This window comes from Gymnoscopelus braueri (genome assembly GCF_963280865.1).
Source record: "Gymnoscopelus braueri genome assembly, chromosome: 1".
In the NCBI taxonomy this organism is placed as follows: Eukaryota; Metazoa; Chordata; class Actinopteri; order Myctophiformes; family Myctophidae; genus Gymnoscopelus; species Gymnoscopelus braueri.
This window is the reverse complement of record NC_137603.1, coordinates 64170350-64186120: the sequence shown is the minus strand read 5'-3', so window position 1 is coordinate 64186120 and position 15771 is coordinate 64170350. Positions and strand designations below refer to the sequence as shown.

Below are 15771 nucleotides of genomic sequence, written 5' to 3'. Positions count from 1 at the left end.
TGCATACAATATAGGGGAGAACAGGCAGTACATTTCTGCAGAGAACAAAGAGTGTCATCCACTGTCATTCTGTATGCCAATGTGTGATTAAAACTGGAATAATAGCGTAGGGAGTGATTAAACAGGTGATTATTCATTATCACGCTATGCTGGTGAAGCCATCAAATCAAAACTGATGTGACAAAATAATGTGTGTGAGGGTTGATTTAACAAGGAGGGCAGGGGCCTGGCGGAGGCGGAGGCACAGCACAGCAGGAACTAGCTGTACAGGGGGGTTACATTACTTACATTGTCTCAGAGGAGGGACTGTCCACAGCCCTCCTCTGAGACACAGACTGAGTAGAAATAAATGGTACCATTTTATCATAAGCATTAGTGAGGACCAATTATATGAAGATATGTTGAAAATGGGTGAAGTCGTCCTTTAATGTATGTTTTGTAATAATGATCAAAATCTACAAAGTAACTAGTAACTAAAGTTTTCAAATAATTGTAGTACCTCAAAATTGTACTTAAGTACAGTAGGGGAGATTGGAAACAAAAGTAAAACTTTTTACATTTTCCTTCACAATTCACAGAATACTTGAAATATACTAGTCATCTTTTGTTTTAAGAAACATATATATGTGCCCTAATTACTAATACCATTTATAAGCTTTCACTAGTAAGGACAAGACTAAAATATTACTTTTAATGCAATAAGTCAGAGTGTTACAATTGCCCCCGTCACGGGGGCAATTGTAACACTGTACAAATAAAAGCACATCACTAAGTAATATGTATTTTTTATTATTTAAACATTTTACTTACAAATGTTTTATATGCATAATTACAATTATTTTGCATTTTTATTCAAATTATTTTATTTTTCAATTTAGTTTTTTCAAATGTATGTCTATTTTTTATTTAAATGCATTTTTACTTTGAAATGTAGTGACATTTAGTGAAATATGTTCATTTACTAACATAAAAATATGTAATCCCAGACAAAAAATCTGCTTGCATTGAAAACACATTGTTACAATTGACCCCGGTCACTGTGTTACATGATAAAATCCCATATTCTAGCTAGAAACACCTATACTAGCATAGGCTGCTGACGTTAATTTGTGTAAACAGCAGAAGGAAAATACCGTACACTCAAAAATTTACGTTTACACCTAAAAATCTGTTTTTGTTGAAAACATCTGCTGAGATTAAATGATCATTCTATCCTTCCATAGGCAGAGAGAATACCCTACTGAGAATGTGCACAAGAAGTATTACCCCTCTAGCTTATTTCTAATTAGAATTAATGAGTGTGTTACGTTTGCCCCCTGTTACTTTTGTCCCGGTCTCCCTTACTTGAGTACATGTACTTAGTTACTTTCCACCACTGGTGTCCACTATGGTACAGACTTTCTTTCATGCATTTCTATGCTGGAACACTCTTCTTCCAAGCCCAGAGCATCAAGTCTGATCCTCCTGGTTGTGTATGAGAACCTGGTCATTTATGACGTGATACCACAACCATAAGAGGTCCATGTTATTTAATCTAGTCTATTTGTGCTAACAGATGACTCAACGTTGGAGCACAGCAATGGTTGATCGGTGTGAACACTGCATGCAGGTTTGAACATTGCGTGCAGGTTTGAACATTGCATGCAGGTTTGAACATTGCGTGCAGGTTTGAACATTGCGTGCAGGTTTGAACATTGCATGCAGGTTTGAACATTGCATGCAGGTTTGAACATTGCGTGCAGGTTTGAACATTGCATGCAGGTTTGAACATTGCATGCAGGTTTGAACATTGCATGCAGGGTTGAACATTGCATGCAGGTTTGAACATCGCGTGAAGGTTTGAAAATTGTGTGGAGGTTTGAACATTGTGTGGAGGTTTGAACATTGCGTGCATCAATAACCACTCTGTGTGCTTAGGCCCCAGAGAACAATCCTACTCTACAGAGACACAAAGGACATGGTAATGAACATATTGGGATTGGGAAATACAGGGGGCCAGGTTCTCATCCTCATGATAAACTACCTCCAAAACATCTTGGTGAGGTGACTTAAGGCGGCTTTCCATATACATGGACTTACCTAGCCCCACCCCACACCGCCCACCACAGCGACGGTTTCCACTACAATGAAGTGGGTAGAGTGGTGTGTAAGTGGTACTAAACTGGTGCCTAAAAAGTACCCAGTCTTGGGTAGGTCTGAGCTGGGCTAAGCGGGGCTAAAGCTGTGACGTATAACGCTGCTGCTACTGATTGGTCGGCTCACAGCTGTGTCTGTCCACTCAGGTCTCTGTAAAATGTAAACACTACGGTAGCACTGTTGCCATGTCCACTTATTATAAGCGACATTGGGCTTATTTTTCTGTAAAGTTGCTTGTAAATATTGGTAGTACTTTTACTCCACTACAATTATCTGAAAACGTATTAGTTACTAGTTACTAGTTACTTTTCAGATATAAATGATTACATTATAAAACATACATTAACTACTTAAGCCCTATTTTATACCTAGGCTATTTGAAAATATCCGATCTACAAGCTCACAACGCATCGCATCATTGTAGATCTGCTATTTTCAAACATTTTAGTACTTACTTTTGGTACCTTAAGTACATTTTGATACCAATAGTTTTTGTACTTTTACTCAAGTAATTCCAGACTTTCACTTGTAGAGTGCTTCTACATTGCAGTATTGATACTTTTACTTAAGTAAAACATTTGAGTACTTTTTTCCACCACTGCTTGTTTCTAAAATGTAGTTGATTATTGTCTCCGCCAGGCCGAAAGGCATGGCGAGAGAGTATGTTTTCGCCCCTGTCCGTCCGTCCGTCCGTCCGTCCGTCCGTCCGTCCGTCCTGTCTGTGTGTTACCACCAAATCTCCGGCACCGTTGGCCCGGTCGCTGCGAAACTGTGCACACACACTCCCTGGATGCCAATTCAGAACCTCTGCCTCAAATTTTTCACATGGGCCTGTTATAGCGCCACCAGGAGGCCGATTTGTGCAAAACCCATTTTTTCCCATTACTCCTACAGTTTTTAACCAAACCTCATGCAAATCGGTACACAGTATCTCTATAGTCATGTGATCAACCCTGATCTGTCCGATTTCCCATATTCCATCCTCATTGGCTAAAGTTACCATCCAAAGTTTGCAGGATTGGTCCGTTTTGAACAAACTGCCTCAAATCATGAACGCAGCTTGCCATTTCCATAAATTTGCACACGCACATTCCCACTAGGCCGAGGAAGAAATGGCACTTAAAACCTTTCACATCAGCCTCATGGTGGCGCTATAACAGGCCGATTTGCATTTTTAACTATAACTGCACTGATCTGCGTGAAACTTTGCACGCCTACTCCCTAGAGGCCAAGGAAAAACATCTGCACTGCATTTTTCACATCTGATTTTTACAGCGCCACCAGGAGGCCGACTTATGTCAAATACATTTTTGGATATTAATCCTTCAGATTTTATCCAAACATCACGCAAATCGGTACACAGTATCTCTATAGTCATGTGATCAAGACGCATCTGTCCGATATTTCATATTCCATCCTGATTGGCTAAGGTTGACTTCCAAAGTTTGCAGGATTGGTCCGTTTTGAACAAAATGTCTGAAATCATGAACGCGGCGTGCAATTTCCGTGAAAATTTGCACGCACATTCCCACTAGGCCGAGGAAGAAATGCCACCCTTTTCACATTGGCCTATTATAGCGCCACCAGGAGGCCACAATAACTTACCTGACCTGGCGGACACCTGTGCTCCGAGGAGCACTTTTTCTAGTTTGGGGCTTGTTTCCATATGTTGTTGAAACCAGTGGTTCTTAAACATTTTCATGTCAAGGACCCCCAAATTAATATGTATTTGTCAACATTATATGTATATATATTTTTTAAATAGCAGATGCACACACTCACAATGCGTCGCATCACTACGCGTTGTGAGTTTGTAGATCTGCTATTTTCAAATAGCCGTAGATAGTCGCTTCTTTTGGGATTGTTTTCATAGACCTGATTGCTTATTTTTTTCTGCTAAACCTGGCAACAATGAATGTGCGACGATACACGCTAATAATGTTTTTTATATAAGTGATGGCAATGTGTTTAGACACCACACAGGTCTTCCCAACAATAGCGAAGATTAAAGTCAGGGTGAACATGGCCAAATAATAACTTAAGAGCCAAACTAGCTCTGAGGAAGCACGCTAGCATTTAGGCTAACCCTGTAGCCTGAGGCTAAGTTGGTGTGTTAAAGAAAGGGGCGTTGATTTCCTTCGGGAGGGGAGGGGAGGGTGGGGATTTTGCGAGTGGGGACTTTTGTGCAATGGAAACACAAGACATTTTGAAGCGGTGCGGTGCGGTTCTGGACTGTACTGGACAGTGTCGTGCTTAAGCTGTGATGGAAAAGCGGCTTTAGTGTAAAAACGATTTCCCAGAGAAACTGAGACAGGACAGTGTCAGTGAAAGCCTCTCAACCAAAATGCAGAGTATTGAGTGTTACTGTCGCTCTGTTTCTCTGGGCAGTCAATATTTTAATGTCATGGGTAAAAAACTTAGAAATGTCCTGAATTATTGTCAGCATCACCTCACAGTTCCTGGGGAAGATAAACCCATGTGTAAGAAAAAAATAATAATTGCAGTATAGAGGTGTGTTGCCACACACACACATGTGTGTGGCTGACAGGGGCAGATGTTGGCTGCACGCCACACAAATGTTTGATAACATTTAAACATACAACCGTTGTAATTACCATCGTCAATGTAATAAGGTGTGTTACGGCCAGCCGTATTTGTATTTATTATTATATATTTGTATTTGGTTTATTTAGGTATAAGTATGATGCTTTGGAATATTTTGGGATTATTTGTGGCTTGTGTTATATTGTTGCTTTTCTGTATCCTTATAAGGTGGAGACTGGTGTGAATGCTGTGCGACTGGGTGTGGCGCTGATTGCTGGTGTGAGTGTGAAGTGGCTGATTACATTCAGGTTGTCCAGATTGACAGGTCCAGCCTCTGGCCCTGTTCCCCTGCTCCCATTCGTCGTCCCTTGTCTCCGCCCAAGCCAGGGTTGGCTGTTCTCTGAAGCTCACCTACAAAAGCTCATTCTGCCCTGACTGTCATGGGGGACTGGTCGCTCTCATTTGAAAGAGCAAGCAGAGATTCAATCCCTCTGTCTCCCCGAACCCATGTAGCTTGTTTGTTTGTTCGTTCCTTTGTCCTTCAGTTACTTTGTTTGACCTTGTTTTCTGACCCGTATTATTGAGTTAGTTACTTTGTATATATTTGCCTATTTCTTTCATTATTGTATTAATCTGTTCACTTGCCTTGTAGGGGTGTTTGGTCTTTTTATTTGGTTTAACCACTTCCTTGTTTCTGTTGATTCTTTAGTTAGGAAAGTAAGTTTAGTATTGTATATTTTTCTTTTGTTAGGTTTAGGTTAGGGGGTAATTTTCTTTATTAGGTAGACATTTTGCAAATGTAAACCGACACCCTGAAGTTTTTGGCACTTATGAAAAAAAAGACAAAAAGAGCTTGAAATCTCTGCACAAAAAAAGGGAAATAAAATCAATTCATTTTTGAAAGCGACTTTGTCCTCCATTATTATGTCACCTCCCCTACCCTAGACAGGGGGTCGTAACATAATTTGGGGACTCTGCTCGGTTTAAAAATGTTACCCCTGAAACGTATTCCTTGAAAGTTACTTTTTGAGTATTCGTTCAAGTCGGTTTAATTCGTTCGTTTTAACAGGTTGCATGGGTTTGGTTCGGTTCGTTTTGGTTCTGGTGAGTAGTCAATTAAGCTTTGTTCCATTTTTGTTTTGGTTGGCAGGTTAGGTAGAGTATTTGATTCGTTGTAATGTCCGCTGTAGAAACAGATGACGTTGCATTCACTTTCCCAACTTCTCCCACTGTAGAAAAATTAGATAAATGCACTAAAATTGAGTTAAATTTGATTGCAAAAGTCTTCAAAATTTCGGTCCCATCGGGTGCCAATAAGGCCGAACTAAGGTCTTTAGTAGAGGAAAAACTTACTGAAAAAGGGCTCATAAAGTGTGTAAGCACCGGGCTGGCGGAGAATATGGCTGGGCGTTCGGGTGAGAATGTGGAGGTGGCTGCTGACACAGACTCCCCTGCGCTCACTGAGCTTGAGGATGGAGAGGCTAAGGCCTCACCTCAGGACTCAGAAACAGACCCGCTTATAGCTCGCATCACTGCTGGGGGGGACTCACATAGTCTAGGGCTGGCCCTCCGCCTCCGAGAGGTGGAACTCGAAACAAAAACCAAGGAGGTTGAGCTGATGCAACTCCGCATCAGGGCCGCAGAGCTCGACAGGTCGCCTGCCCCTCAGCTCAGAACAAGTGGTTCTGGGACTTCGGGATGCCCTCCAGATTTCAACGTCAGTAAGCATATTCCTCTGGTACCACACTTTAAAGAGACAGAACTTGATTCTTACTTTGACACTTTTGAGCGCATTGCAACCACGGTGAAATGGCCTAAGAATATGTGGAGTCTATTACTGCAATGCAAATTGGTGGGAAAAGCTCGGGATGTGTGTGCAGCCTTAACTGTTGAAGAGAGCCGCAAGTATGAAGTTGTAAAAGAAACCATACTACGGGCATATGAGTTAGTGCCGGGGGCGTACCGCCAAAGGTTTAGGTCCTGTGAAAAGACTGCCAACCAAACACATGTGGAATTTGTATGAGATAAGACTGTGTTTTTGATAAATGGTGCTCAGCAAGCAAAGTTTTGACTATTCACCAGTTCTGTGAGTTAGTCCTATTGGAGGAATTCAAATAATGAACAAAAGGTTGATTCTGTGTCCCAGGTTGCTGCGTGCACCGAGGAATTAGTTAAACACGTGTGTGTCTGTGTATTAGGATGATCATCTGTTTCGTGTGGTGTCTTTGACTTCGGTTGTGTCTTAGTCCTTTTGTTCAGTATTTTTGCTCGCTTCTGTCATCTGTGCTTGGGAGGGCACACATGACAGAAGAAACTTTGTGCCCCTTACCCACTCGTTTTCTCTTTGAATCCCTATTACCCACTCAGTGATCGTGTATTCGATTTTTCCCACTCGATAACTTCGTTCATACCCCTTTTCCTCCCCTTCGTGTGTTTTTCTGATTGTCTCTTCGTTTGATTTGTAAATATGCAAAAAAAAAATAACGTGAATTTGGAAAAACCCTGCCATTGGTTTTCGTTTTGTCTGGTGCACTTGCACTTTGTTCTCCAAAAAAAAGCTATGGCTTAAATTTGTGTTTTTTAGAAAGAATAAAAAAGACAGCCTTCTTTGGGGGAACATGCACAACAGACATTTCGTAGCAACTTCTGTGTTTGGTCATTTTGTTAAAAGGTTATTGGCAGACCCCTTTTAACACTCGCATACATTTGTAGTCCTGTTTTTATTATTCCGATGGTGTTTTATGCGTTTGTGCCACTCGGGCTTTGTAATACACCCTCCACGTTACAGAAAACAGCGAGGTGTACCTCATGTGTTTTGCAGTAAATTCCAATCACTGATTTGAGCATATTCACACTTTGGAGGTTGAGGGACCTCATTTTGAAACTTAGGATGGTGAGTTCGGCTGTGCATTATGTGTCTCTCGTTTAGCCCCTTCTGGAGATAACTTTTGGGGGGGAAGTTTTCTTTAGGGAGGGGGGTGTTACGGCCAGCCGTATTTGTATTTATTATGATATATTTGTATTTGGTTTATTTAGGTAATTATGATGCTTTGGAATATTGTGGGATTATTTGTGGCTTGTTTTATATTGTTTTTCTATGTTTCATATAAGGTCATGAGTGGTGGTGGAAGCTGTGAGTCTTGAGTCTGGCTGTGGTGCTGGTATGAGTGAGTGAGTGATTGACTTCCAGCTGTCCAGATTGACAGGTCCAGCCTCTGGCCCTGTTCCCCTGCTCCCATTCGTCGTCCCTTTGTCTCCGCCCAAGCCAGGGTTGGCTGTTCTCTGAAGCTCACCTACAAAAGCTCATTCTGCCCTGACTGTCATGGGGACTGGTCGCTCTCATTTGAAAGAGCAAGCAGAGATTCAATCCCTCTGTCTCCCCGAACCCATGTAGCCTGTTTGTTTGTTTGTTTGTTCGTTCCTTTGTCCTTCAGTTACTTTGTTTGACCTTGTTTTCTGACCCGTATTATTGAGTTAGTTACTTTGTATATATTTGCCCCACTTTAGACAAATTAGATAAATGCACTAAAATTTAGTTAAATTTGATTGCAAAAGTCTTCAAAATTTTGGTCCCATCGGATGCCAATAAGGCCGAACTAAGGTCTTTTGTAGAGGAAAAACTTACTGAAAAAGGGCTCATAAAGCGTGTAAGCACCGGGCTGGCGGAGAATATGGCTGGGCGTTCGGGTGAGAATGTGGAGGCGGCTGCTGACACAGACTCCCCTGCGCTCACTGAGCTTGAGGATGGAGAGGCTAAGGCCTCACCTCAGGACTCAGAAACAGACCCGCTTATAGCTCGCATCACTGCTGGGGGGGACTCACATAGTCTAGGGCTGGCCCTCCGCCTCCGAGAGGTGGAACTCGCAACAAAAACCAAGGAGGTTGAGCTGATGCAACTCCGCATCAGGGCCGCAGAGCTCGACAGGTCGCCTGCCCCTCAGCTCAGGACAAGTGGTTCTGGAACTTCGGGATGCCCTCCAGATTTCAACGTCAGTAAGCATATTCCTCTGGTACCACATTTTAAAGAGACAGAACTTGATTCTTACTTTGACACTTTTGAGCGCATTGCAACCACGGTGAAATGGCCTAAGAATATGTGGAGTCTATTACTGCAATGCAAATTGGTGGGAAAAGCTCAGGATGTGTGTGCAGCCTTAACTGTTGAAGAGAGCCGCAAGTATGAAGTTGTAAAATAAACCATACTACGGGCATATGAGTTAGTGCCGGGGGCGTACCGCCAAAGGTTTAGGTCCTGTGAAAAGACTGCCAACCAAACACATGTGGAATTTGTATGAGATAAGACTGTGTTTTTGATAAATGGTGCTCAGCAAGCAAAGTTTTGACTATTCACCAGTTCTGTGAGTTAGTCCTATTAGAGGAATTCAAATAATGAACAAAAGGTTGATTCTGTGTCCCAGGTTGCTGCGTGCGCCGAGGAATTAGTTAAACGTGCGTGTCTGTGTATTAGGATGATCATCTGTTTTGTGTGGTGACTTTGACTTAGGTTGTGTCTTAGTCCTTTTGTTCAGTATTTTTGCTCGCTTCTGTCATCTGTGCTTGGGGGGGGCACACATGACAGAAGAAACTTTGTGCCCCTTACCCACTCGTTTTCTCTTTGAATCCCTATTACCCACTCAGTGATCGTGTATTCGATTTTTCCCACTCGATAACTTCGTTCGTACCCCCTTTCCTCCCCTTCGTGTGTTTTCCAGATTGTGTCTTCGTTCGATTTGTAAATATGCAAAAAAAAATATCGTGAATTTGGAAAAACCCTGCCATTGGTTTTCGTTTTGTCTGGTGCACTTGCACTTTGTTCTCCAAAAAAAAGCTATGGCTTAAATTTGTGTTTTTTAGAAAGAATAAAAAAGACAGCCTTCTTTGGGGGAACATGCACAACAGACATTTCGTAGCAACTTCTGTGTTTGGTCATTTTGTTAAAAGGTTATTGGCAGACCCCTTTTAACACTTGCATACATTTGTAGTCCTGTTTTTATTATTCCGATGGTGTTTTATGCGTTTGTGCCACTCGGGCTTTGTAATACACCCTCCACGTTACAGAAAACAGCGAGGTGTACCTCATGTGTTTTGCAGTAAATTCCAATCACTGATTTGAGCATATTCACACTTTGGAGGTTGAGGGACCTCATTGTGAAACTTAGGATGGTGAGTTCGGCTGTGCATTATGTGTCTCTCGTTTAGCCTCTTCTGGAGATAACTTTTGGGGGGGAAGTTTTCTTTAGGGAGGGGGGTGTTACGGCCAGCCGTATTTGTATTTATTATTATATATTTGTATTTGGTTTATTTAGGTATAATTATGATGCTTTGGAATATTTTGTGGCTTGTGTTATATTGTTGCTTTTCTGTATCCTTATAAGGTGGAGACTGGTGTGAATGCTGTGCGACTGGGTGTGGCGCTGATTGCTGGTGTGAGTGTGAAGTGGCTGATTACATTCAGGTTGTCCAGATTGACAGGTCCAGCCTCTGGCCCTGTTCCCCTGCTCCCATTCGTCGTCCCTTGTCTCCGCCCAAGCCACGGTTGGCTGTTCTCTGAAGCTCACCTACACAAGTTCATTCTGCCCTGACTGTCATGGGGGACTGGTCGCTCTCATTTGAAAGAGCAAGCAGAGATTCAATCCCTCTGTCTCCCCGAACCCATGTAGCTTGTTTGTTTGTTCGTTCCTTTGTCCTTCAGTTACTTTGTTTGACCTTGTTTTCTGACCCGTATTATTGAGTTAGTTACTTTGTATATATTTGCCTATTTCTTTCATTATTGTATTAATCTGTTCACTTGCCTTGTAGGGGTGTTTGGTCTTTTTATTTGGTTTAACCACTTCCTTGTTTCTGTTGATTCTTTAGTTAGGAAAGTAAGTTTAGTATTGTATATTTTTCTTTTGTTAGGTTTAGGTTAGGGGGTAATTTTCTTTATTAGGTAGACATTTTGCAAATGTAAACCGACACCCTGAAGTTTTTGGCACTTATGAAAAAAAAGACAAAAAGAGCTTGAAATCTCTGCACAAAAAAAGGGAAATAAAATCAATTCATTTTTGAAAGCGACTTTGTCCTCCATTATTATGTCACCTCCCCTACCCTAGACAGGGGGTCGTAACAAGGTGCTAATATCAGAATCAGAATCAGAATCAGTTTTATTGTCACATCACAGGTTTACAAGGTAAAAAAGTGGGTGAAATTCTTTTTTGTACATCGTTCCCATCGCAACGTTAGTTTCCATAGAAAGAAGAGGGGGGGGGGGGGGGGGGGAGAAGAAGAGGGTGGGGGGCAGGTGGGAAGGAGATCAAAACAAGAGAGCAACAGAAGGCCAGACAAGTTATCTACATATTTACAAATTACCTGAGATAATAAAAAAAACTAAAAAAACTAAACTAAGGTGCCTGAGCATAGCAGCAATGTATTGTATACTGTGCATGTTATACTTATACTGTGCATGATAGACAATGGACGTTAAGGTGCTTAGAGGAAAAGGAGCACAATAAAAAAAGACCCAAAAAAAGTAATAAGATGCAGTTTCAAATCTTATGGACTATGTGTTTGATCGCTTCGATCAAGCTTGCGTACAAGCAAGCATTACCCACCGGGAGGATCTACCAGCAGCGGCAACCCCCGGAGCGGATACCGGGGAGAGAGCCACTGGATTTGGCGTTCCAGCAGTACGTCCACCCGCTGTCAGAACTCCAATGGATGGCCTTCCAGAACCAGGAGAACATCTACAGGGAGAGCCTCAACACTCAACGGCAGCGTGAGACAAACTACTTTGCCTCGGGTGATCCGGAAAAGTGGAAGAGGCTCGTCACTCTGCTAAGTGGAATATTTTTCCGAAACAGGGTCTTTACAGCGGAAAGCCACAGCGGTAGATCTTTTGGATTACAACTGCTTAAATATGTGGCGCGAGTCCTGAAAAAGCTCCCGTTGGCCCACCCCCATCCTGAAGTTGTAACAACAACTTCAATAGTGGAATGGATCCGTGGCCAGCTGCGCTTCCTACTGGACACCATTCTGCCGTCCCTGGAGACGGGGGCGAGTCACAGCGGTCGCCGTAAGAAAGTGAGCAGAAACAAACTTGCTCACCTCTGGCTGCATAAAAGGTCTAAAGCGATCCAGGTCTAAAGCGATCCAGGTCATCCTGAACGACTGTGAGTACCCCAGCCCCCCTACATGCTCAAATGACATTACAGCCATACAGGCTTATTATAACAATAAATGTCAGAGCCAGAGACCTATTGCTGATCTCCCTCCTCCCCCCTGGTATGAGAGCCTGCCGGCATATGAGCCGGCCTCGTTTCCTAACACCATGCACTTTACCTGTGAGGAGGTAGAGACAGTTCTACACAACCTCCCAAACAGCAAAGCCAGTGGCATGGATGGGGTGACTTATGAGACTTTGAAAACCACGCAGTCATGTCAGACTCTGACAACTATCTTTAATGTCTGTCTGGAGAATAGGAGAGTGCCAGATGCATGGAAAGGAGCACTTATCCATCGTATTCCCAAGAAAGACAATATCCCTGAAGATCCATCTACATGGAGAGACATATCCCTCCTCCCAACAACATATAAGGTTTTTATGAAATGCATGCTGGATAGAATCCTTCCGTGGTTAGTTGATGCTGATATTTTGTCTAGCAAGCAAAAAGCATACATTAACAGGCAAGGAATGAATGAGCATGTGTTTTGCCTTAAAACAGGGATAGACGATTTCAAGCATGAGTCATGTAGACTGTACACAGTCTTCCTTGATTTTAGAGATGCATTTGGGACTCTTTCGCATGATGTCATGATCAGGTCACTTGACGAAATAAAACTACCTCAAGTATACATTGACATAGTGAAAGACATTTACAGTGAGTCCTTCATCCAGGTGATCTGCGGAAAACAGCTGACTGAACCTATTTCATTAAAGACAGGCATTAAGACTGGCTGCCCATGGAGTGCAGTTAACTTCATAATTGCCATCAACCAGTGGTTAAAGTGGTTATGTCAGTGTGCCCCCCACGGTGAGATTTCCCCTAACCCAGTACAGGGCTATGCAGATGATGTCCAGTTAGCTTCCAGGGAAGAGAGAGTAATTAAAAACATGCTCACCAGGACAGATTTATTTCTAGACTGGTCAGGCCTGGAAGTAAAGGACATAAAATGTGTTGTCCTGTATGAGAGAAGGAGCGGAGGAAATCGATGGTACCACTCAAAAACCGATACATGCCCGGATATCAGAATAGCCACAAAACCCATACGTGTGTTCTCCCTTCATGAGACATACACCTATCTTGGGCATAAATTTAACATTGCAGGAGAATGGAAGGAACAAGTTAACATCATCTTGTCCGAGTTTACAGCTAGGTTAGACTTTATCGACAGATGCTCTCTACCTTTAACTATGAAGTTAGAGGCCATTAGACCAGTAGCTCTGTCTAAAGTACAACACTTCTTCTCCAATGTTCATATCCAGCAGAACGTACTAAGTGAAATGAACAATAAAACAGTGAGCTTAGTACGTAAGTGGTTTGCCCTGAACACACACAGCACCCGTGGTATAGTTTTCCACCCTCAGTGGGGGGGGGGCTGGGTGTACCCAATGTGTCATGGACTTATACTAGCATGCGCATATCCCATCTACTGAGCATGTTGAATAATGATGACAGGGATGTGAGGGAACTGGCCAGATCTTCCCTATTCCTTGATCTAAGGAGACGCAAGGTCCCTTTAGCCAGGGAGTCAGAGCCCCACTTCCTAGGGTTCAAAAGGAAACCCAGTGGGAAACTGGACACTCACTCCCCGGGCTTTGGCGTTTCATCGGACTGGCCGGACTTGAACGACCTCTGTGTCCAAACCGGAGTGTCCCTGGAGTGGGTCCGGTCTGATTCGGAGACTGTGAGGGTCTCTGAGGACTTAATAACTGACCCCCTCACCTCTGTGAGAGGTACAGTGACCTACGGTGGACACACTCACCTGCTGACATCTGCAGGTGCTCGGTGGACCTTGCTGGATCTTTTTCAACATCAGCAACAACAACACTGGACTGGTCTTAAACTTCAGGGAAAACTTGCTTGTCTTCCCTCTGCTGACCACTCTGTTTCCCATTCATTTCTAAGGAACACTGCTCTCAATGAGGACATTATCACCTTTACAGTAAAAGCCAGGTTACAGATCCTTCCCACCAGACTCAACCTTTCCCTCTGGTTTCCCACCACTCATGTACCTCATTGTTTGCATCACACCACAGGGCTTGTTACAGAAACCATGTCACACATTCTGAATGGCTGCTATGCCTATAAAGGGCTTTACATAGCACGCCACGACAGAATAGTTGATCTCATAACTAAGGACATATCTAAACAGTTTTACACCGTCAGTGAGAATGTACAAACATTCCTGTGTCAAACCTTCCATGTTTCAACTCTGTACTGAAAATCCTGAAATCTTTGCACATCTCTCTGCTAATACACCAGATGTTGTTGTTGTCAATGAAGGAAAAAGATCAGTTTCCATTCTTGAAATGGCCTGCACCTTTGATTCTAGCTTAGAGGAAGCTTTTATGACCAAAGTCATTAAATACCAGCCGCTCCTTCATACCATCACAGAGCTAGGTTATAGGTGCAATCTATTTGTGTTTATCTTTGGCAGCCTAGGACATGTACATAGGTTGGTTGTAAGAGGCTTCCAACAACTTGGGATGCCAAAAAAAGCAGCTAAATGGCTTGCAAAATTCTGTGGAATCTCTTCTACTATCGGTAGCCGCCAAAAATGGCGAAGACGCTGTTATTTGTACCCCTAAAGGGTGTGGGAGTATTTGTCCATGATTTGCTGACTGTACATTTTTGACAGCACCTTGTAATATTTGTGTCCTTGTATTGTATCTCTTATGTGGACATAAATAAATGATTAAATGTGTGTGTGTGTGTGTGTGTGTGTGTGTGTGTGTGTGTGTGTGTGTGTGTGTGTGTGTGTGTGTGTGTGTGTGTGTGTGTGTGTGTGTGATGTTGTACCTCTTGTCGTCTCTGTACCATTCAAACTCTGGTGTTGGCACAGCGGTAGCATCACATTGCAGAATGCCCATGCGACCCACCTGGCTCTCTGTGCTCTGAGCTTTCTGTATGGTGGGAGGATCTAAACACAGTCAAAAGAGAGGAACCTGTATTAGTAATTTACGGTTCATATAATGACTGCGTAGCAACAAAGGCGTGGCAACTCTCTCCCCACACTGTCAATTGATCAATGTGAAAAGGCTATTTTCTTGTTAACAAAGGGATTCTACCGGGGCGCCTCAGCCTTAAACGGCCAGTCCGGTGCGTCACAGGGGCAGGGACAACAGATGCAGAAGAGATCAACGCTGGAGCAACACAGACATTTTAAGCCTTTTATTATTTAGGTGCAAGTATACAGAGTGACTGACGTTTCGGTCTTTCGACTTTGACTCTGAGGAAGGTCGAAAGACCGAAACGTCAGTCACTCTGTATACTTGCACCTAAATAATAAAACACTTAAAATGTCTGTGTTGCTCCAGCTCTCTCTCTTCTGCTATTTTCTTGTTGTCTTTGTGAATAAATACGGCTATGGGTATGAAGATAAACATGAGTATTGCATTATCTGCTTGTATTATCTGATAATCTATATATTGCATATATCTACACAGTATAGGAGAGGACATGCGGTCTGTTTCTCCTTTGCTCTTTTCAGAAGGAGAACAAAGAGATGTCTACTGTCATTTTTCATGCTAATGTATGATTAACACTGTAATAATAGCGTAGGGGGTGATTGAATGGATTATTCATTATCATACTATATGCTGGAGAAGTCATCAAATTTAATGGATGTGACAAAAGATTGTTTTAAAGGGGTACCAGGGGCCTGGTGGAGACAGAGCAGGAGCTAAAGAGAGGAGAGACGGATGGACACTTATATAACAGTTTTGTGACAGTACAATCATGTAAAACTAATGGATAGTTACTGATTCCATATTCAACAGAGGCCCATAGACTTTGATATGCTTAAATATAAAAAGGTGTTTTGCTATTTCAAGCTGACATTAATTCCTGGCTAAATGTGGAACATGTCATGTCATGGCTGCCAGGTGTAGCT

The 15771-nt window shown here is 42.7% G+C and overlaps 1 protein-coding gene across 1 annotated transcript in view; it reads right to left on the bottom strand.

The window, feature by feature from the left end:
• The window catches only part of LOC308093102 (limbic system-associated membrane protein-like), a gene marked incomplete at its 5' end in the record, with an annotated part of 196485 nt that overhangs the window by 12689 nt on the left and 168025 nt on the right, over positions 1–15771 (bottom strand). Inside the window, one exon of the mRNA XM_080439318.1 lies at positions 14679–14799. Coding sequence (XP_080295444.1) covers positions 14679–14799 — 121 coding nt within the window. The remainder of the gene's footprint in view (positions 1–14678; positions 14800–15771) is intronic.